The sequence below is a fragment of the Cetorhinus maximus genome, chromosome 4 (genome assembly GCF_964194155.1).
Source record: "Cetorhinus maximus chromosome 4, sCetMax3.hap1.1, whole genome shotgun sequence".
Classification (NCBI taxonomy): Eukaryota; Metazoa; Chordata; class Chondrichthyes; order Lamniformes; family Cetorhinidae; genus Cetorhinus; species Cetorhinus maximus.
The window spans coordinates 157,992,557-158,016,308 of NC_135882.1; the positions used below are offsets into that span (position 1 = coordinate 157,992,557).

Genomic DNA, 23,752 nt, shown 5'->3' on the forward strand with positions numbered 1-23,752 from the left:
AGCACAAGAGGAATGGCAACTCTCTTATGTCTGTGCACACATGCTTTCTGCTAGAGAGCTCACTGTAATTCCCGGATTTTAATGTACTTCAAATTTTAATGTCAATAGACTTATAATTTTCACAGCGCTGGCTTTTTAATTTGCAAAAGCAAGATATATACCAAACTAGGGAAAGGAAGGGAAAATTCAGCTAGGGGGTCACAGTACTAAGGGCAATCTGCTAGAGAAGTTCACCTGAGGGGCCAGGACATGAGCTCGTCTGTGATTCCCACATGGTCAAAGTGACCCACTATCCGACAGCTGAATGCTAAAGATGCAGAGCAGTTGTATGAGCATTCATAAGCAGAGCCTCTCTCACCAGAGCCTGAATGTTGCTCATCATTTAATGTTTGGAGGCAAACAACCAGCTCTTTATCCCTCTTCTAACGCTAACACCAATTTTGTAAGGCTGGGCTCCCGACCTGCAACTTCATGCCCAATTCTCCGATCAGTACCAGGAACTCTCATAAGTGAAATCATATTACGCTGATGTAAACTGTGTGGTATAATTAGCCTATTATACCTACCCTTTTGACTGAACAATGATCCACGATTTTGAAAGATTTAAAGGTGGATCCAATATAAAATAAGAAAAGGATCGTGTCAAAATGTTAATTTGCCTTCCTCTTTCAGGATCAGTATAAGTTCTGCTATGAGGTGGCGATTGAGTGTTTGAATTCCGGTTGATGCAAGATCGTCTGCAGCTGATGAGTCCCCCGTCCACACCCAGAGAACAACTCACAGGCTCCGCTGGTAAACTATGAAAAGAGAGCTTCAAATCAGCGGCCATCAGTTGTACAAGCCAATGCTTCTCTTTTGTTTTTAATTCCACAAACTGGGTCCCTTCTGGGAGCTCAGAGAGAGACTGTAAAACTCTGCTTGCACTGCCAAACATTTACTTTAATCCAGCAGCTCTCTATACTGCAGCTGTTTGATACTTAAATTGAAATTGGTATTCATACTAAATGTATCCACATTATTCAGAGCATTGTTAGTTAGCTGGTGTAATTGAAGAGCACAATTTCTTTTAATGCAAGATATCCTACTGGCAGTCCAGAAAAGTTGACTAATACCAAGAGTGAAAATTAGAAATAGGCCATTGACCCTACCTGACCTTTTTCCTTGGCGCTAAGTGCGTTTTCTAATAGACTATTCCAGACTCCACCAGCACTGAGTCTGTATTCTCCCCCCATTCTCCCCCCCTGACTTTCCAGTTTTTTGCCATGTAAAACAAAGCTGAAATATTCCACATTCAGTGCACTTGGTGCCATTTTATTCTGTACATGACTGATCCCATGATAAGAGGAGTTGAGACATAAAATCACAATTTCTTCACAACCACCATTTCTGGCTGTTTCTTTTTTGTTCCAATTTTCCTCCATAATTTTAAGTAAGCCTTCATCTTCCCTCCTTCCGACCTTCATATTTTTTGATTATGTCTCTTTGAATCATTTTGGGATGCTTCGCGGCATGAAAGGCACTTCCAGATTAGTGCAAATTTGGTGTTGCAGGGATATAGGAACAGGATAAGGGCATTCATCCCCTCAAGCTTGTTACACCATGCAGTTAGGCCATGGCTGATCTGCACCTCAACTCCATTTAGCCATCTTTGTTCCACATCCCTTGATACTTTGATCTAACAAATTCTTATCAATCTCAGTCTCAAAAATTCCAATTGACCCAGCATTTGACAGTCCTTTGAAAGAGTGAGTTTCAGATTTTCACTACCATTTGCATCCCGATTTCACTCTCAAATGGTGCAGCTCTAAATTTAAGGTTATACCCTATTTTTCCAGGATTCCCCAACCACAAGAAATAGTCTTTCTGCGTCAACCAGGCACAGGTACAATGGGCCAAATGGCCTCCTTCTATGCTGTATCATTCTAAAATGCTATCCCATTGAATCCTTGAATTCTTTTAAAGATCTCAATTAGACCACCCATCAAGTTTTTAAACTCAAAAGAATGTAAACCATGTTTATCAGTTTGTTCTCATAATTTAACCCTTAAAGCCCTGGTATTAGCCTGGTGAATCTGTAATCCATTTAGGCCCAGGCTAATGTCCTGGGGGCACGGGTTCAAATCCCACCATAGCAGCTGGTGAAATTTAAATTCAATTACTGGATTTTTTTAAAATCTGGAATTGAAAGCTATCCTTGGTAATGGTGACCATGCAACTATCATCGATTGTCTTAAAAACCCATCAGGTTCATTCATGTCCTTTCGGGAAGGAAATCTGCCATCTTTACCTGGTCTGGCCTACATGTGAGTCCAGACACATAGAAACGTGGCTGACTCTTAATTGCCCTCTGAAATGGCCTAAAAGCCACTCAGTTCAAGGATGAGGCAATTAAGAATAGTCAACAAATGCTGGCCTTACCAGCACCGCCCACATCCCATGAAAGAATTTTTTTAAAAGATATGCAAGGCCTCAAAAGTTTTCAAATTAAGTTGCCACCTATATATATAACCACCTAGAAAGCTAACAAAAAATCCCTACAGATCTAAAACAGCTTTGAACTTAGACCTTTGAAATGCGAGGGCAAGGAGCTGGATATTCCCTGCAGGCTTCTGAACCTCACTACTGGGCTCAAATAGGGATCAGAAGCTGGCCTGTGTAGCAAACAGTCACTCAATATGATTTTCCCCGGAGCAGCCGATTAATAATTAGAGGGCAGGCTTGCCATTCGATTAAGGGCGACGGGCCAGCTCTCGAAGCTAGAGGGGCAATCAGGGGTCTTCCAGCTTGAAAGCAGCAGCAGGATGCAATTGAAGGTGAGTAAGGGAGAGGGTACTTCAGGACCTTTTAACCTCCTTTAACCTTTTTAAAGTTTAAATTAAAAAATGGCTTTTGCAGCTTGGCCACCACTTGGTGCAGGGGTATCCCCCTCCACGGGAAGGCTTGTGGCTGCTACTGCACCCAGGCAGACACAGAGGCCATCTAGGCGTGCATGGACTACTGATACCCTAGTCTGCTGCCTGGAGGCCACTTCCAGACAGTAAAATTGACCCCCGCCACCTGTGGGAATGTGGAGACCAACTGGGAAACCCCAGTCAGCTTCCTTTAATTGTGTCCCCCCATCGTCCCCACTCCACCGCTTTCGCCCCCGCCCCAACTCCGCAAAAATGGTCTGGGGGCTGAATGGAGCTCGGAAACTGACATGCAGGCTGGCAGTCACTCCTGTCTCCATTACTAACCCCGCAGAGCCTGAATATTAGGCCCAGTAAGTTAGCCCACATTTCAAGTATAAAGATAGTAGTCTTCTTTAGTGTGTGTCTGTAAGAGGTATATATTGAACTGATCTTAAGATGTCTGCTCCCAGAGCCAGAGTGCCTCATGGCAGAGTCACATGATTATGATAAGCCAGTTAGTTAGTACAGAATTGCATTTCCAAAACCTAAACATCCCATGTAAACAAAGATATAAACATCTCCTTTTTGCCCAGTGAGCAAAAGACACATTTGCATGCATGATCCTGTGTGACTGCGAGTTGCCCAAGTTACCCATCATATATACCCACTCTTCTCGTGCATTGACAACTGTTTGGTCTACTATTCAGTCTCTGCACATGCATTGCACAAATAGTCTTTAAACCGTGCAGGTCTCTTAATAGAATGTGCACACGTTGACATTGGCTGTCTATCTGGGTGGCGTTCCTTGTCTGGAGAGCGCTGTTCCCATGGCACTTGTTGCCTTGGTGACTGTTGTTGTTCCATTATGGCTGTTGGGGACTCATAGGCCTCCTGGATTCATGATAGTTCTGTACTCAGTACAGCCAGTGAGATCCCTTCTCCCTGACTATCCGATTGCTGTAAAGGAGCAGTATCGCTAGTTGAGCGTATATGGCTGCAGTTGTGCCTGTATATCTGGTTGAATTTTTTTCAACTCCCACTTTGAGTTACCAACTGTGGAATTGTGGGTCATTCTTTCCTCCTGGTACCTTTGTGTTGTCCCTGAAGTTTGTTTGGTCAGATCTTGCATAGCTTGGTTCATGGAAGGCTTCAGTTTATTGTGTGTTTTCAAAGGTATAGACTCAGTTGGAATCTTGCCCTTCAACTCTTCCTGATGTGAACATTTTCCTGTAGAACATTTGCCTTCGGCTTGTGCATTTCATTGTACTGACGTGGTCGGCAACCATCTTGTGATTAATTGAATATTAATTTCTCTGGAGTCTTTTGTTTCTCTCCCACTGGTGTCTTTTTCTGCCCTTTCTCTTGGGTCTTTTGTTGCCCTTTCTCTGTTGGCACGTTCAGGGTTACCATCCAAAGCTTTAGACTTGCTCATCTGAGATGAGCGGCCATTGCATCCCATCTATGACCTGGAACTCGAGATCTTCCTTCTTGCGATTGCAATGGGCTGTCAGCCTAATTTGTCATCTTGGTGTGAGTCTTGTGCCATCATATAGCCTCAATCTTACTTTGGAGGACTTCATTTTCAGATTGCCATGTTGAGCCACTTGACCTGTGAATGTCATTATGTTGCATGACCTGGACCTATCTGACACTTCTTGTTCGCTTGATATTCCTCCTCTGTGGTGATCATTATAACAGTCACAGACCATTTGTCTCCTATAGACTTAACTGAACCAACCTGTTGTATCATGTATAATTCTTCATCAGACTCATCTGCTGAACTCTCTCCGTTGGCCACCTGTATAAGCTTGTTTTGCTTTTTTCTGGCCAAGCACTTGTGTGAAAAATGATTTTGCTTCTTGCAGTTAAAACACTGCCTTCCCTATGCTGGACAATCCTTCTTTTACTGTGCATGCTGTCCTCTGTAATATTTGCATCCTGCCTTTTGTCTGCAAGTGCTCAGCTCTTTTGTCTTGGATTGCCTCTCAGCATAATGTATCTCCTTGTCTCCTCTTCCATACATATGCTCTATGTTTCACAACTTCTGCATTTCGGCAGACGTTTATTCCTTTCTTAAGTGTCAGTTTCTCATCTTTCAGCAGACTTGCTCTCACGGGCGGTGGGGGGGTGGGGGGGTGGTGGAGGGGCCGGGGGGGGGAGGTGTCTCACACCTAGGACCAATCTATCTTTAATTAGATCATCTTTTAGTTGTCCAAATTCACATGATTCTGCTAGCAGCGTCACATCACATATCTTTCACTGGTCTTGTTTTCACTCTGAACTCTAGTGTTGAATAAATAGCGTTCATATGTAACATTCATTCGGTGTTCAAAATGTGCATTCAAGGCTTTCAAAATTTCTGTCGTCTTTTTTTCTTTGCTTGTCTGTTAGATTTAGAGTGGTATACACTTTGTAGTAGTCCTTCCCCAGCAGTGTTAATTGTGTGGCTACTCTTATCAGTTCAGGCTTGTTCATTAATTCTGTAGCAATCTCGTAGTTTTGCCATTGTGAGTAGAAAATTGCCAGTTTTGCCATGCATCATTTTTCAATGCTACTGGAGATAGGATTGGAAAATTTACTGCAGCCATTGTTTACTCACTCAGTATTCTTTTTACTTGCAACCTTTGTTTGTTTCCTTTGTCCTTTTTCTCTGCAGCTAGTAATTTCACTTGCAACCTGTGTATGCTTTTCTTTTCGGCTGCTTTCTTTTTTTTTGCAGCTTTGAACCTTTCTGTGTTCCTGGGTTCTCAGTGCTCCTTTTTCAGGGTTCAAAAATCTATTTTTCTCTTCACCATGTTTCAAGTATAAAGACAACAGTCTCCTTTAGTGTGTGTCCAAGAGAGGCCTTTATTGAACTAATCCTAAGATGTCTGTCCCCAGAGGCAGACTGCATCATAGTAGAGTCACATGACTATGCCAAGCCAGATAGTCAGTACAGCATTGCATTTCCAAAACCCAAACAGCCTGAGAGTATAGTGGGATATGGGCTTGTTATTACCTATAACCCGCCATTCCATTTATTGAGATGCGCTTAAACATCAGTGATTAAAACTCACAGAAGCCGGGGCGGAATCTAAATCCCAAATGGCCTCTGGTTAATAGTGACAAACACCAATCCCATTGATAAAAGCCGTTTATTATCCTAAACTGCTAACAATCAGACACGTGTTTTGAAATGCTGACTATAAGCTTATAAATTGACAGCTGCCATGCATGGGCCTATAATCCATTTCGAATGCTTGAGCAGCTGAAATGTAAGCAGCATTTTAAAAGAACAGCTGGCACACTTACCCTATGTTACCCCAACCGTGTCCCCTGTACCCCGACCTTCCCATGCAGGAAGATTAACTGGCACTAAACAGATAGCCAGCGATCCTCCACAGGTTGCTGGTACTTGAAATTCTGGTTGTACTGTTTCTGCCAAATTGTAAGCAATGCTAATGGGATGCCAGGAACTTGTATAAATAGTTAACTCTTTCCCCCAGCTACCAATTCCTCTCCTTGGCCACTGAAACCCTCATCTAGGCTTTTGTCACTGCATGGGAGAGATGGCCATATGGTGGTCATGTCACTGAACTAACAATCCAGCAGCCTGGGCTAATGCTCTGGGGACATTGGTTCAAATCCCACCGTGGCAGCTGGTGGACTTTTAACTGCCCTCTGACGTGCCCGAGCAAGCCACTCAGTTCAAGGGCAGTTAGGGATGGGCAACAAATGTTGGCCTTGCCAGTGACACCCACATCCCATGAATGAATAATAAAAAAAAGCTTAATTGTCCCAATGCTTTCGTGATTGGCCTTCCATCTTCCACCCACCATATACCTGAGCTCATCCAAAGCTCTGCTGCCTGTATCCTAACACAAACTGAGTCCCATCACTCCTGTGCTTGCTGGCTCTCCTCTATTCGTAACACCTACCAGTTTGACCTAATGTTTGGTCACCACTGCAGTGGTTCAAGAAGGCAGCTCACCAACACTTTCTCAAGGGCAATTAGGGATGGGCAATAAAAGCTGACCCAGCCAGTGACGCCCACATCCCGTGAATGAATAGAAAAATTCTACCACTTCTGAACAGCTTGTGTCAATGTTTTCACTGTATGCTCCTGTGAAATGCCTTGAAATGTTTTACTACATTAAAGGAACAGTATTAAAGCAAGTTGTTGCTGCAAATTAGTTAATCTTGTTTTAATCAGCAAGATCAGCTCTTTCACATCCAGAGTGCCCAAACAGCATCAATGGTGCTCGATAGGGCTCATATTATGAGACCCCTAGTGTCCTTCAATCCCTCTCCTAACCATGCATTAAATGAGAAATCTAGTGAAAGGCATTGCTACTCCCGGCCTGTGGCAAATATACCTAAGCCCTGGCATGGAGCCCCAAGTTGGAAAATAATTAAATGAAAGAGAAATGCCTAAAACTAAATAATTTAAACTAGAATTGTACCCATGCACAATTAGAGCTATTACCTTAAGGCTGTGACTGAAGACTCTTACTCATTATGGCCCATGCGTTAAATTCACTGGACCTTATATTGTATTTTAAGTATTCAAGGACCCATAACATGATTGCTCTATTCTGTGTATCCATCCATACCCAGTGACATCCTTGTGCGGTGTTGAAAAGTAGTGTCAATTCACCCTTCTGTGCCAATATTTAAGCTAAATTCATTCAAACTGTTGCTGTTATTGGCAGTAGGATTCTTTAGTATGTGAACTTGAGCTTCCACCATCAATGTTGTATATTAAACCTCTCGTCTCTGTCTGTGTTACTACCTGAGAAAGATTGTGCTACCAGGTAGTAGGTGAGTTAAGTCCATGATGAAGTAGATTGTACATGTCTGTGGAAAGGATGATTTTGACTTTCCAAACAAGCTTTTTTCTCACTTCGTCCGTTCTTACATTCTTGTAAAATTATCAGCGTTTGGTGTTTCCCTGCTTTCAGGTTCTTTCTCATTGGAAGAAAAGGAAAGACTGAAATAATGGTGAGCCAGAGCTTTGGAAACCATTTTGAAATGGCTGAGGAAATGACTTTGAAGCAAAATAAAAAATTAAAAGTAGTGTTTTTAAAATGACAAATACATCGTAAAGCCCTAGTCCCTTAAAACAACTTAGTGGATGACACTGACTTTATATAAATAGATTGAAACGGAAATCAATCTCTCAGTATCAGCTATTGAGAAGCCTTTATTTGTATCAGTATTATCAGTTAGCTCTGGTGTTAGTCAACTTCCAGTGATGAACTAGGTTGCTTGTGGTACTGGGTCACTGAATGGATCTCTGTTCAAGGCACAGTATACATTTCCATTTTGTGGGGAATACAGTTCTTGGTTACCTTTATAATCCTTATATTCAAAAGAAAATAACATTTTAGTGTATGTGGCTAATATAGACTTAACGGACTACTTGTACATGTAAAGCTTTGTTACTTTTGTTCTGTTGTGATTGTTACCCTAATTGTTTCATTTGCTTGTCAATTTAAACCTTATTGCTGACTGCAGCTATAACACGACAAAAGCCAGAAGTTAGTCCGACCCTAAAAGAATGAGCCAAAGCTTTTTTTTTTTGTTTTTTTCATTTGTTTATATTGTAAATATTTATGAATCATCTGATTATTTATTCATGAAGAAAACTCTTTATGTGAAGCACAGTGAGTGACAATCATTTTTTCCAGAAACCTTAGTATTGTCCACAGAATGATATTGTCAACTTTTTGTTTATCTTGTATTTCCGTAATTGATTGTTCAATAAAGAATTATCAGACTAGCATTCTGGATGTCAATCACTGGTGCTATATCTTGCCTCTTCTGTTGCCTTCCTGCTATGACATTGTTACTGAAAATATATAATTCAAATCCATGGTCCATTTCCTCAAAAAAAATGAATCATGACACAAAATGTTTACATATCATCCAAAATGAATAGCTTACAATGCTTTCAAGTAGCCTAACATCCTAAACAATGGTTGGATATTTTAAGAAGACACAACCATATGAATTAGGAGCCGGAGTAGGCCACTCAGCCCCTCGAGCCTGCTCCACCATTCGTTAAGATCATGGCTGATCTGATTTTAACCTCACATTCCTGCCTTCCTCTGATAACCTTTCGCCCCCTTGCTTATCAAGAATTCATCTACCTCCGCCTTAAAGACATGCAAGAGCTCTGCCTTTTGAAGAAGAGAATTCCAAAGTCTCACAACCCTCTGAGAGAATTTTTTTTTTCCTCATTTCTGTCCTAAATGGGACACCTTATTTTAAAACAGTGACCCTGAGTTCTAGATTCTCCCACAAGAGGAAACATCCTCTCCACATCCACCTTATCAAGGCCCCTCAGGATCTTATATGTTTCAATCAAGCCACCTCTTACTCTTCTAAACTCCAGCAGATACAAGCCAAGCCTGTCCAACCTTTCCATTCCAGGTATTAATCTAGTAAACTTTCCCTGAACTGCCTCTAATGCATTTACATCTTTCCTTAAATAAGGAGACCTATACTGTACGCAGATGATTGGGATATTGTACTGCTCGATAAATCTGTGGTGAAATTTCTGTTGCAATCATTTTATCAAATTTGGAGTTTGTCATAAGTTCTTTATAGAATGTTGCAATTTTTTGTTTGTTTACAACCCTCCTTAAAGTAGTCAAATTTTGGGTGGATGTATCACAATCCAAAACTGTTCTGAAACATGTCTCCCCAGCTCCTTTCAGATGGATTTGTGAATAACTGCACTGCCTGGAGGAGCAGTGCCCAATACAGGCCAAAAAAACTCAACTTTGACAATGGTGGAAATGAGTGTCACAGGGCAAGGCTGGGAAACACTCAGGAATAGATCCACACACTTGAGTGGAAAGTGCCTGTGCAGTCTGTGTTGCCCTCACCTTTGATGTCACTAGGACAAATATTTTGCCAAAGGCTCACTTTCTGGGGTATTTGTACAAAGATGACTGCCCCATAGCTGGCCAAACTTTGGGAGATGAAGAGAAAAAGAGGTTTTTATAAAAATCAACGGCCTCAAAATTGGGCTCCATAGCATCTATACAAATATGCAGATTGTGACATCAGCCACTGTATAACGCTGATTTGATATCAGTACTGTCACTTTTGACACCACCACTCTAATTAATGACCTCTCTTAAACACACAGAGTTGAACATGCCCTCAGCAACAGCCCCTGCCCCCCACCCGCCTACCTTCACCAGTTTCATTTAAAGACATCGCCGACCACTTTCAGGTTCATTGCTGCTTGACTTCTACTGGCTCTATCTAAGTTTGTAGAAAGGCTGTGAATTTTCTACTTGTAGTGTTCAATTGTTCTGTGTTTGAGTATAAATAAAATATATTTAAAATATATTCTAAATACCCTAAAATTTAAAATAAACACAGGAAACAGCTCCGCAGCGAATCTGAAAATGAATTGTTACCGATGTGGAAGCTATCATACTCCTGAAACTTGCTGTTTTAAAGAGGTGGCGTGCTATTTTGCCATAAAAGAGGGCACATACTGAAGCATTGTAGAACAAGATTGAGACAGGCTTTGAGGCAGAAACTAAATCAATCAAAGTACATAATGTGGAAGAACCAGAAACCACCAATTCTGTTATTTCCTCCCTATTTAATGTAAAAGTAGGGGAAACAGAGCCAATCACTATTACTCTGCATATAAATCCTTTAAGGATGGAAGTGGACACTGGTGCTTCAACCGCTGTAGTGAGAGAGAGCACACCTTCAAATATTTAAACAAGGGTACTCAACAATTGAATTTGGAGCAGACTTCAACCAAATTGAAAACTTATACTGGTGAAGCTATCCACGTGAAGGGTATTACTACTGTACCTGTTTATTATAAGCACCAAACAGCACAATTCCCAGTGATGGTAGTAGAAGGCAAAGGACCAAGCCTTCTAGGCCGTGATTGGTTGAAAGCAATTAAGCTAAATTGGTCTGAAATCTTTCAGCTACAAGTCAGAGGGACTGGCAGAGCTGCTAAAGAAATATGACAAGGCTTTTCGAACTGGAGACAATCAAAGGCCTACAGACTAAGGCCCGCGTTGACTCGGAAGCAACTCCTCATTTCTTTAAAGCAAGGCCGGTGCCATATGCTCTGAGGGAGAAGACTAGCACCGAATTGAACTGTTTAGAGAGGCTGGGAGTCATACACCCAGTTCAATTCTCAGAGTGGGCAGCACCTATAGTCCCTGCCTTAAAACCGGATCAGACCATCCGGATCCATGGGGACTGTAAGCTAACAGTAAACAAAGCTTTCAAGTTGGACAAGTGCCCTATCCCCAAGGCTGAGGATCTCTGTGCTAAATTAGCAGGATGAACAACTTATGCTGTGCTAGATATAAGTCACACATATCGGCAGCTGGAACTGGATGTTACCTCCAGAGAGTTTGTAACCATAAACACCCACAAAGAGTTATATCAATGCACGTGTCTGCCCTTCGGTGCTTCTTCGGCCTGCGCAATTTTCCAGACAACGATGGAGAGTTTGCTACAAGGACTACCTCAAGTCGTGGCCTACCTGGATGATGCCCTAACAACGGGGTTTGTGGAAGCTGAACACTTGGCTAATTTGGAGGAAGTCTTGAAATGATTTTTGGAAGCAGGGGTGCACTTAAAAAACAGAAAAGTGTACCTTTCAGGCAAGTGAAGTTGTTTATCTGGGCCACCAGGTGGATGCCCAAGGGCTACACCCAGTAGAAGAAAAAGTTCAAGCTATTAAAGAGGCACCTTCACCTAAAAATATCTCTGAACTCAAATCATCCTTAAATATGGTTAATTATTATGGTCGATTCCTACTCGATTTATCAACGGTCTTAGACCCGCTGCATTCATTAGTAAAGAAAAACCAGCATTGGGTTTGGAAGTCACCCCAAGAAGAAGCCTTCATGAAAGTTGAACAACCCTTACACTCTTCAAACTTGTTAGTACACTATGACTTGATAAAGGAACTGGTATTAACCTGCGACGTGTCCCCCTCCCATGGCGTGGGAACGGTACTAATGCACAAGACGGATGACGGTTCAGAAAGGCCGATAGGCAATGTGTCCAGGACCCTTTCCATGGCTGAAAAGGGCAATCGCAAATCGATTATTTTCTGAGTTAAAAAATTCCATCAATACGTACATGGCCGACACTTTACTATGGTGTCTGACCACAAACCGCTGTTGGATGTGTTCAGTGAAGAAAAAGCTATCCCTCCCATAGCTTCTGCAAAAATTCAAAGATGTGCTCTAATTTTATCCGCATATGAATGCACTGGCCAGGAATGCAAATAGCCAATGCTGATGCCCTAAGTTGCCTTCCTTTGCAGGAGAGCAATGAATATGCCTCAATTCCCCAAGAGAATGTATTAACGATGAATTTCCTGGATTCCTCGCCAGTCTGCACAAGACAGATAAGCAACTGGATGAATCGTGATCCAGTCCTGTCTGGAGTGAGAGACCAAGTGTTGAAAGGATGGTCCCAAGAACCAGTCCCTGACGAATTGAAGCCATTTTTCACTCGAAGGAATGAATTGAGCAGTCAAGGTGGCATCCTGTTATGGAGTGCGCGAGTAGTTGTTCCTTCACAAGGAAGGGAACCATTCTTAGCAGAGTTGCACAGCGCAAATCTGGGAATCTCAAGAATGAAGATGATCACACGAAGTTACATTTGGTGGCCGGGCATGGGTGGTGATATCGAGAAGGTGGTTAAACATTGTACACAAAGTCAACAAATACAGAAGTTACCTGTTGGTGCCCCACTACACCAGGGGGAATGGTCTGGTAGGCCCTGGGTGAAACTGCACATAGACTACATCGGATCCTTTTCTACGCATAATGTTCCTACTAATAATTGATGCACATTCCAAATGGCTATACGTTTAGGAGGTTAGGTCGCCAACTTCAGGAGCAACTATAGAAAAGTAATGCCAAAGCTTTTCTATACATGGATAGCCAGAAGTAATCATCTCAGACAATGGTACTGCGTATACTCGTGCTGAATTTCAAAGATTTGTGATCCTAAATGGTATCAAACATGTAGAGATGGCACCATAAGATCCACTGCCTAACAGATTAGCTGAGAGTGCAGTACAGACGTTTAAGGCGGGGATGAAAAAATTATTAGGAGGATCATTGGAGACTAAACTTCCACATTTCATGTTTCACTAGAGAACAGCCCCCCACATTACTACAGGTTCAATACCTTCACAGTTACATAAGAAGCAACACCTTTAAATGTAATTAAGTCTGGTACTTCCCAATTTGGAAGGGAAGGTGGAGAAAAGTCAAGGGAATCAAAAAGCAACTCATGACTTGCGTAGTTGAGAGTGAGAATTTACTGTTGGTGAAGAAGGGTATGTACGAAGCTTTGGCGGTGGATTGAGTTGGATACCTGGTGTAATAGTTCCTGTGACCGGACCCTTGTTGTACCACATAGAAGTGGAGGGTCGGATCACCTGCAAACACATGGATCATTTGAGAAGAAGGGAGAAACCCCAACAAAATGATGTTCCACTTGTAACCGTTATAAAACCCATGGTCCCTGTTGAAATTGTTCAACCAAGGATAGACCATACTAGATGTCTCTGACAGAGTAGATAACACTGAGCTGCATGTGCCTAAAGAGGTACCTGATGTTGCTGTGGTTCCAGATAAGGTGGATCCTGTAAGAGACTCGAAAGTCGTGGAGCTACGACTTTCCACCCAGATCAGGAAACCACCTCAGAGATTGAACTTATAATTCCATGACCTGTGTATATATTTGTAATGTCATGAAGGTAGATGTTCTTCTAAATACAAATTGTACAAAAAAATTTAAAGGGGGAGGAATGTAGTAATTGTAGTTTTAAGGAATGTCGTGACTGTAGCTTTATGACTTATTGTGTTGTATAGTATCACGTGACAGTGAGAATGAATCAGCTCTAAGCACCGGGAGCCTTAGAGCGGGAGTTCTTCTTCTAGTTGTGGAGCTTGATGGAAGCATGTAACTGCTGCTGCAGCCTGTAAATAAAGTTCAATGTTTCTAATGAGAAATGTGTCTGGAAAATCAAATCCATAACACTTCCCCCTTCTGTCTGGGCTATCCGTGATCACCTCATCCAATTACAGTTCCAGTAAATATAACCCCAAATGCTCATTCTACAAAAGTCCCACCATACCTTCCCTTTGTTACAGACCACCACCGTGGCCTCTTGATCACAATTCTGAAATAAAATCCAGCTCACAAACAATCATTTCAAATCAAATCTATCAAACAAACCATTCCATGCTAAACTCAACTAATTACTCTTGTGCATTCCCTTAGTGCCTATCCTTTGGTGCCTTTGCCTGACCTAGTGCTCCTACACAGTGTTAGCCCAAAGGCTGCAACATGGCTGGTGGAAGACTGCTGACTTTGACTAGGGGAGAGTGCAGTTGACCTTGCAGGGCAAACACAAGCAACTCTGGACCAAAAAGGCCCAGCTTCAGATTACACCTCCTTGACACATGGGGCAGCAGCCTGTGAGGCTGGCTGACGGACAAGCAGCAGGAAAGCCATCGGTAGAATGGCAGTAGTGGGAGCCACGAATGTTGTCATCCTCAGAGAGCCCATGCAGCCTCTTCCACTCCTCTGGTGCAGAGCCTCAGCAATTCCAGTAATCTGTTGGAGGACAGTTCACCAGGCTGCTGTGAGAACCTGCCAGCACCTTTGAGCATTGGTATCCACGCAATGGGCATTGGAATCCGTTATGGCAGTAGTCTGAGCCTGCATGGCAACAAGCTGACTTTGCCCTGAAAAAAACTGAGATTGTATGACTTCTGTCTGAGCTTCCACTTCTACAGTCAGCGTGGCTTCTGCCTGTGCTGCAATGGTACTTGAGACATCGACCATCTTCTCCACCCCTTGGCAGGGGCAGCAGGCTTTCCAGCATTCCTGCCAGCGCACCAAGCGGTTCATCATGATGCTCATCAGCCGTTGTCTAAAAATTACCTCTTTTAAGTCTTCACTGAGCCCTCTGAGCCAGAACACGTGTAGGCCCTCACCTTCTAGGGAGCTGGCACCTCCCTTGTCTGCAGACTACTCGTGATGGTGACTCACCAGGAGGAACCTTGCCGGACTAACCGGGACGGGATTGAAGGTGGGACCAGGAGAAAACTTAGAGGCCATTCTGTCCGGTCAACGTGTTCCTGCCTTCGAGCAAGCCTGTCCTCCAGGCAAGCAGATTCCCTCTCTCTCTCCCTCCCTCATGAAAGAAGACAGCAGAACTGTTATTTGAAAGTTAAACAAATGACTTTATTTCAAACACTTGAAAGATTTTTGAAGCAGTTACTGCCGAAGGAGGTAAACTTTAGCTGTTCAAGTAAAAGGTGACACAAAAAAATTGTGCTTTCAAGTGTTTAAAATTTTGTAACACTTTTCATCAGTTTCATGTGAATATTTTTTTTTCAGAACACTTTACAAAGATTTCTGGTAATGTGTGACATGGGCACCTGAAACAGCAAATGCATGAATATTTTAATAAATAGAACCATTGTTAACGTATTCAAAAAAAACAAAGCTGAACTGAACAATGAATATTTAATAAAAGGCATAAACATATCAAAAATAACACAGACAACAAAACAATACATATCAAGTCAAATGGAATAGTACACAGTGTGCAGTCAAATATAGTGGTAAATATAACTAAATAGGAACATAACACAAACCAATAAAAAAAGCACCCTTATGATTAAAATAGTGGGGATGGGGGTGCGTAATGAGTAGAAGAGGAGGTAATGGAGGGAGGAACCCTAATTCCTTCTGCATCTCCCCCTTCCTTGTGAAATGGCCTCTCCCGTGTCAGGGGCATCATGGCAGCAGGTGTTGGTGCACTGGGTGCTGTTGCTGGCCAGAAGGTGCAGCCACTACAATTTGAGCCAGGACCTGTCTTATTTCAGTCAGTGTTTCATTGGTTCTTTGCAGATGCTGGCAAAGACCCGTCTTCGAAATTATTACAAACTTCAAAATCCATGAAAGCCTGCAGCAGCAATTTAGCACTGCCCAGATGCCTCTCATTATCCACATGCTGGTCGTGACACAACCACTCAAGTTCATTTGCATTTTCTGTACCTTCAGCACGGACCTGGCGTTGCCCATTGCTTCTGCTTCCGAAGCCACTCCCGAGATTTCTGAATGACTTCCTTCCACATCAGCCATTACATCACAGGCCTCCCCTTCCTCAGTAGCCAAAAGGTTTAACATTAATACAGACGTCTCAGCACCATTATGACTACCTTAAACTCAGAGATCTCATCCTCCTGCTCCATTGTTTGACACTCCTCTCCCTCCTCCTCTCTATGGATCACCAGCTTGACGTGGTGGAGAGGATGTGTGCTCCGACGATCCCTTAAGCGATGCCATCGGGAGTTGCTTGCCTTTGGTAGGGCCACCCATGGTGGCAAGGTCCGGGGGAGCAGGCAGAAAAAGTCTGGTCCAAAGGTCCTCAGGGTGTTGTGACGTGGCAGATGATCCACAAGGGAAATTTGGCCAGGCTGTCACAATGGCTTTGCAATTTGTATTTATTACGAGAAGATTTGTGCACTGAATTCAGAAGTAATAAATCTACTAACACCTTTAATGATTTTAACAATTAAATTAAAACATTTATTAACAAAAAAAAACCAAAACAATAAACACACACAATTACGTTAGATGGTTATTTAGTCTTAGCAGTTCCCAAAATTCTTAATTGAGCAGGTTCCCTTTAAGGCAACAGTCCAAAATAGATTTTAAGTTCAAATAGGCAACCCAGCAAGGTTACCACATGCACCCACTCGACAGTGGAATTCCAAAGGCTTTTCAACACAAATGGACATAGCAGACTTCTGCAAAAGTGTCTGGAGGCTTTCTCCCAAGGCTGATTTACACGGTGTACCTTTCAAGATGTTACACAGCCATACCCACCCCCAAATAACCTTCCACCCTTCTTTATATATGTTTCTCTCTCTTTAATGCGTAAAGTCCTATTGTCCTACATGCCTTCAGAAATTTACATTTCCCATAATATAAAAATCCTTCATGTTGCCTTTCATGTAAACATCCTACTATCCCTTTAAAAATCAAACAACCCATCACTTATCTAAAAATGCAAATTTCATTCACAACTTATCTGTGGAACCCTCATCCTCACTTGTTCATCTCCATTTCAAAAGCCTGCTTTACACCTAACTCTTTTGATAATTTCAACCTTGCAGTCTATCTGACTCTAATTCAATTAAATCAGTCACACAGACAGAGCCATCCACACGCACACCCATAGGCCAGAATTTTACAGCCCGAACGGACGTGAAATAGCAAGATAACATCAGGCGAGCGCCATCCCGAAATCATCCCTCACACGAGCAATCTTCAGGTCGGCAACCCACCAACAATTAAAGGGCCACTTGATCCCAATTTTACATTGCCCATGTGATTTTGCGCTCGTCGCACGGGCAAAATGGGCAGGTGGGCAGCCCACATTTAACAAACCCTCATCCAAAGGCAGGATAAAAAGGGTCAGCAACATTGCCAGTGTGAGCAGTGAAGAGTTTAGGAGATAGTTTGCTGCTGGTTGCTTATTTGGACTTGATAACCTCATCTCTGTTCTGATCTTCAGTCTTAGCATTTCCAGGCTTCATTTTCAGGACTCATTGGTGTCTCCAAGGCCCCCAGAGGATTTTGACTGTGTGGACCCTTCCAGACGCCAGACAGCCTTCCGTTACCATGGTAATGGGGATTGTGGTCTCCCCAGGTGGCACCTCCTCTGAGGAGGAAGAGAGCGGCAGAGGGGAGAGGCCAGGTGTTCCTGTGCAGCTTCCAGGGGAGGGACCTGTGGGAGGAGAGGTGCAGGCACAAAGGGTGCAGGCCCAGCTACCTCAATATGCCCTAGGTGCAATGCCGAAGGAGGCTCCGCCTCTCCAAGGAGGCCGTGACCCCCATTTGTCAGATGATTGGGCCTGAGATCAGCTCCGACTGTGTGGGTGGACACCCCATGCCAGTGGCTCTGAAGGTCACAATGGCCCTCAAATTCTATGTCTCCGGCTCTTTCCAGGGTTCAGTGAAGTGTCCCAATCAGCTGGTGACCTTGTTCTGTTCAGGTGGGTAATGACATTTATTCATTTCCGTACAGACGAGGCCAGTCAGGTTGAGCGAGCCAAAGGCTTTGCAGCGATTGCTGGGTTCCCTCACATCCAGGGTGCCATCGACTGCACACATGTGGCCATCAAGGCGCTGGCGGGTCAGCCGGGTGCCTTCATCAACAGGAAGGGATTCCACTCGATGAAAGTCCAGATAGTTTGTTATCAAAGATGCAGATTCTACAATCCTGTGCAAGATACCCTGGCAGCTCCCATGACGCTTATATCCTCAGGCGCTCACAGGTGCCAAGGCTGTCCACTGCTCCAGCTTGACTGGACTGACGGCTGCTGGGTGACAAGGGCTACCTGTTGAAAATGTGGCTTATGACACCTCTCCGTCACCCAAGAACAGAGGCACAGCAGCGTTATATTAGGAGTCATGCCTCCACAAGAGTGGTTATAGAGAGGACCATAGGTTTTCTGAAGATGCGCTTGTGAGGCCAGGACCATTCAGGGGATCACTAAAATACCCTCCAGAGCAGGTGTCACTGACAGTGGTTGCATGCTGCGCTTTTCGCAATCTGGCTCTGGCAAGCAGGGACCCACTGGAGGAAGAGGATTTTGAGGCATTTCCACAGGTCACAGATGAGAAATTGAATGGTGAGTCTGAAGAGGAGCCCAGTGAGGAGCATGATGAGGACGTGGAGGCAGACCTCTGTATCCTTCGGGGAGGAGGGACACCAGGGATGCCTTGATCCAATGCTCCTTCGGCTAGGCTGCCAAAGATCTGCTTCCACCTCATGCCAGGGCTGCCGCCTCCATCCCGGATGTCCGAAATGGCCCTTTCCTTTGAACCCAAAGTCCACTCAGTGCCTGTACAATAAAGTTTAGAGCCACTCATATCCAGCATGAGATACTGGTGTGCCCTGCACCTACAAAACAAATGAAGCATGCTCAGGCCATTAAGACAAAAGCAAAATTTATATCATGTTGGCACTCACATCAAATGAACATAACAAATAGTGTTAATGGTCACAGCAGTAAACATATTAGCCAAACATGGCAGAACAGAAGATCACCCGTGAACAGTCCCTCTTGTGTTCACGGTGCCTTAAACTTGTTTGCGAAAGCTGCGTCTTGGTGCGCCCCCCACCCCCGCCTCACTGGCACTGGCATTGGAGGCAGCTGCTGACTCCACTGTCTTGTTTGCCTTGATGACCTTGGCGGTCGTCTTCTGGCCAGAGGAGCCTGTACTGGGAGGGTGCGGCCAGTGCCACAGCTGGCCTCTCCCCAGTCGCCGCAGCCTCATCGGATGCCACGGTCACTGGCAGAGGGGCAGAGGAGCTGCTGCCGGCATCCAAAGCATCCTGAGAGAAGCCTGCAGAGATGACAAGCAGCTCATGCGCCAATGTGAGGTCACGCTGGACCTCCCTGATCACCATTGATGGACAGGCGCCTAGCTGGGACACTGGGTGCCTCATCCATCATCCCACACTGGCGCTGACCACTCGAGGTCATTGAGCCCGGCGCCCGGCAGGCTCCCCTCCCCCACCAGGCCCTTCCCGACCATTGAGAAGGCACGTTTCACACTGGGCAGACCTTAGTTGGCCATCCTGTGTGAAATCCGGGAGCAGGTTCCACATCAAGACTCCATGCAGTCGTTCTACGGATGTGAGAGGATCAAGAGCTCCCTCCCTAACTTCAGGGATGCAATAATTGGATCTTCTACATCAGTACATCTCAGTCGACTACACTTCGAATCATTAAATAATGTAAAATGTTTTAATATTCTTCTAAATTAAAAAAATTATTGTTATGCATAAAAGTGTTGCAGAAGTTTAAATCACTCACCTGTTTGAACTCCAGGGCAAGTTGCTGCCTGACCTGAGTGGGTGTTTCCAGCTCTTTGTGTGGGCACGGGCTCAGCTCCTCTATGCTGCTCTGCACTGCTTCCCGGAGCTGCACTGGAGGCTCCCGCTGGAGGGCCATGAGTGGAAGTGTGACCTGAAATAACCTGGGCAGGTAAGCAGGCATTTTTTTTTGCCTGGTCAGTGTCAGGAGCAATGGTCCCCACACTGACTGGCAGGCAGGGCTGATGTGTGTAATTGTGCAATATGGAGTGGTTACCCATACAGTATGTAGCAAGCTATTCGTTAAATATGTTTAAGGTGATGAGGACTTGTTATATTTCAAAACTGGCGTAGAGAAAGCTTGAAAAAGAGTCATATGGACGCAAAACATTAACTCTGTTTTTCTCTCCACAGCTGTTAGACCTGCTGAGTTTTTCCAGCATTTTCTGTTTTTGTAAAGAAAACTTTACTATGGCAAAGCCTTCCTTGACCAAGGGGGAAGTGTGATGGTTTCCATAGTTTCAAAGCTTGTATTTTTTTGAGACAGACCCTCATTGAAAAGGGAAACTCAGAAAGGAAACTGGCCCTCCCAGTTTCTAAGGAAACTAAGACTAAAACTGAGATTGGAAACCAAAACTCCTGGGAGACTGAAACTGGCTGAAACCATATGAAAGAACACGGTGCCACCAGAGCTCCGATGGTGATCCCGGTAGTGCAGCACAGGTAGGCTGAAAAAGATGGAGTCTAAATCCAGAAACTAAGAACAGGCAAATATACAGCTGCTGCAGCTGTTTCTATTATTTGAAGATAACATTGGTGGATCTACACCCTCCAGACCTTTGTAAGCGGAGTTGAGGAGGCACTGTAGACGTTTGCTGTTTTTGGTGAAGGCTGTGCCCGTGGAAATTGGGTTCGGGATCAGGCTAAATCCTAGAAGGAGGGGAGCTGAAAGTTCTTCTTGAGGAAGACAGAGTTCTGAAGGACTTTGTGACTGACACTGATGATATAACTGCTGAGTGGTCTGCTGAGCCAATTCGTAAGACATGTCTTAATTGTATCTGCCATTTAAGGTGTAATCTGGAGTTTACAACCGACCACAATTTGCCTGTTGAGTTACGTTTAACTTCTGTTGGCTCTGTGTTTTAGAGGCTAGGTGGTTACCCAAAGTAGTATTTAGTGTTTTCTTTGTTCGACAGTTGTTTGATCCTTTTGTTTTAAATCATGGAATCATTTGGCTTCATCCTTTCAATAAATAACTGGGATTTCTTCTTTTTAAACAAATATAGTTAGCGGTCTCAACTGAGTTCATAAAGAAGCTAGTGGTTCATCATAGAATACAAGGGTAGAGAGGCTATGCTGGAACTGTATAAAACGCTGGTTAGGCCACAACTGGAGTACTGCGCGCAGTTCTGGTCGCCACCTTATAGGAAGGGTGTGATTGCACTGGAGAGGGTGCAGTGGAGATTTACCAGGATGCTGCCTGGGCTGGAGGATCTGAGCTATGGGGAAAGATTGGATAGGCTGGGGTTGTTTTCCTTGGCGCAGCAAAGGTTGAGAGGGTTCTTGCTAGAGGTGTATAAGATTGTGAGGGGCACAGGTAGGGTGGATAGGAAGGCACTTTTTCCATTAGTAGAGGGGTCAATAACCAGGGGGCATAGATTTAAGGTAAGAGGTAGAAGGCTAAGGCTAAGAGGGGAGTTGAGGAGAAGCTTTTTCACCCAGAGGGTGGTGGGAGTCTGGAACTCACTGCCTAAAAGGGTGATTAAGTCAGAAACTCTCATAACATTTAAGAAGTATTTAGATATTCACTTGCATTGTCATAGCCTCCTGAGTTATGGCCAAGCTCTGGAAAATGGGATTAGCGCAGTCAGATCTTTGTTGACTGGCATGGACATGATGGGCCAAATGGCCTCCTTCTGTGCTGTAAACGTCTATGAGTCTATGAGTCTATTTGTAAGGATATGACATGTGAAGAAGCATTCACTGACCTTGACCACTTGACCAATCTTGTAAGGTCATTAAACTTTTTCCTGCACTGCATCCAGGCCCTCAAGGCGGATAACAATGGTTATCTGCTCTCTCTACCTTCTCAGTGTCTGTAGGGTCTCCTCATGGCCCCACCATGCACCCCCACCCACCACCCCACACCCTCCTCCCCCACCGCGCCCTCCCTCCCCCCACCATGGAAAGACCACGCCTTTCCTTCGGTCACCTTTTACACCATCACCTCCAGTGAGCCATCAAAGGACGTTGGAGCACATTCTCTGCTATGTTACGTAACTGCCCCTCTTCTTCCTGCTCAGAATGTTTTCTTCAACACTTCCAGCACCTGCTGCCACCAGTTTGCACTTCCCATTTAAAAGGTGCACACCGGCTTTAAGCAGTGCAGGGTAGTCTAAAGTGATGCCAGGCTTGCACAAACTTGGGCAACCACTCAGTAGCATGTTGGGCTGCATGCTACAAGCTCACAAAGTTTGCCTCCACTAGAACAAATGGATGCGCATTAATCACACATCGCGATATCCATGCCTGCTTTTCTCCCATTAACTTGCATTCATATTGCACCTTTAGCATAGTAAAATGTCCCAAGGTGCTTCACAGGAGAATGACTGGACAAAATTTGACACTGAGCCACACAAAGAGCTAGCAGGACAGAAGAAAGCTTGGTCAAAGAGGTGCCTTTAATTAGAAACATCTTTATGGAGAGGAGGGGTGAAAAGGGAGAAATGTTTAGAGAAGGAATTCCAGAGCATAGGGCCTAGACAGCCAGAGGCATGGTATAATGCACTGAATGTCTTTAATCAATTTTAAACAGAAATGTGATAAGGTAACATTTTACTAATTTACAGAGCTTAAATTTGTTCCGGTCGACATATCGACCTGGTAACATACAAGACAAATAAGCTCTAACTGATTTGCATGTGTAGGCATTATTTTTACAGATGTTTGGACTCACAGTATTAAATCAGGATAGATTCGATGTCATAAAATCCACAACGTTGAGGATTTTACAATCCTGACAGTGACAGAGCAGTTAAACACCAATAAGATTACCTCCGTCACAATAAAGAGGTTGTCGCTATGAAATCTTCTCTCTGTCTTCCAACACAACCTTTCTGTCACTAAACCACCACATCTCTATTTATCCCATCCTCTTTCCTAGTCTTTTCAGCATGAATGACATTCTACTTCGGGGCCATTTTGTCCCTGCCTGAGGTTTCTCAATGGATTTCTAGTGCTTGGCACCACCATCACCATCCCTGGGTATGTCCTGTCCCACAGGCAGGATAGACTCAGCAGAGGTGGCAGCACAGTGGTATACAGTCGGGAGGGAGTTGCCTTGGGAGTCCTCAACATGAAGTCTCATGGCATCGGGTCAAACAATGTTTATCACCAAGAGTAGCTTCACTACTAGTGGCACCACTACAGACCGAGCTGGCCGAGTCCTAAATGACATAGCTACTAGACTGGGTGTGCGGCAGGTGGTGAGGGAACCAACAAGAGGGAAAAAAATACTTGACCTCATTCTCACCAACTTGCTTACCACAGATGCATCTGTCCATGACAGTATCGTTGGAGTCACCACCGCACAGTCATTGTGGAGACAAAGTCCTGCCTTCACGTTGAGGATACCCTCCATCGTGTTGTGTGGCACTACCACCATGCTAAATGGGATAGATTTCGAACACATCTAACAACTCAAGACTGGGCATCCATGAGGTGTTGTGGGCCATCAGCAGCAGCAAAATTGTACTCAAACAATCTGTAACCTCATAGCCCATCATATCCCCCACTCTACCATTACCATCAAGCCAGGGGATCAACCCAGGTTCAATGAAGAGTGCAGGAGGGCATGCCAGGAGCAGCACCAGGCATACCTAAAAATGAGGTGAAGTTGAAACAGAGATTGCTTATGGAGATTTTCAGTCATATATGTCTTGGGGCTCGCTGG

At 44.1% G+C, this 23,752-nt stretch overlaps 1 protein-coding gene across 12 annotated transcripts in view; it reads left to right on the forward strand.

Moving 5' to 3' along the window:
• The window catches only part of LOC144679979 (receptor-type tyrosine-protein phosphatase mu), an 855,381-nt gene extending 852,236 nt beyond the window's left edge, over positions 1–3,145 (forward strand). For all 12 annotated transcript variants that reach the window (XM_078541013.1, XM_078541014.1, XM_078541019.1 and 9 more), the window contains one exon: positions 673–3,145. In XM_078541013.1, coding sequence (XP_078397139.1) covers positions 673–726 — 54 coding nt within the window. In that variant the 3' untranslated portion in view covers positions 727–3,145. The remainder of the gene's footprint in view (positions 1–672) is intronic.
• Positions 3,146–23,752: the final 20,607 nt, after the last annotated feature.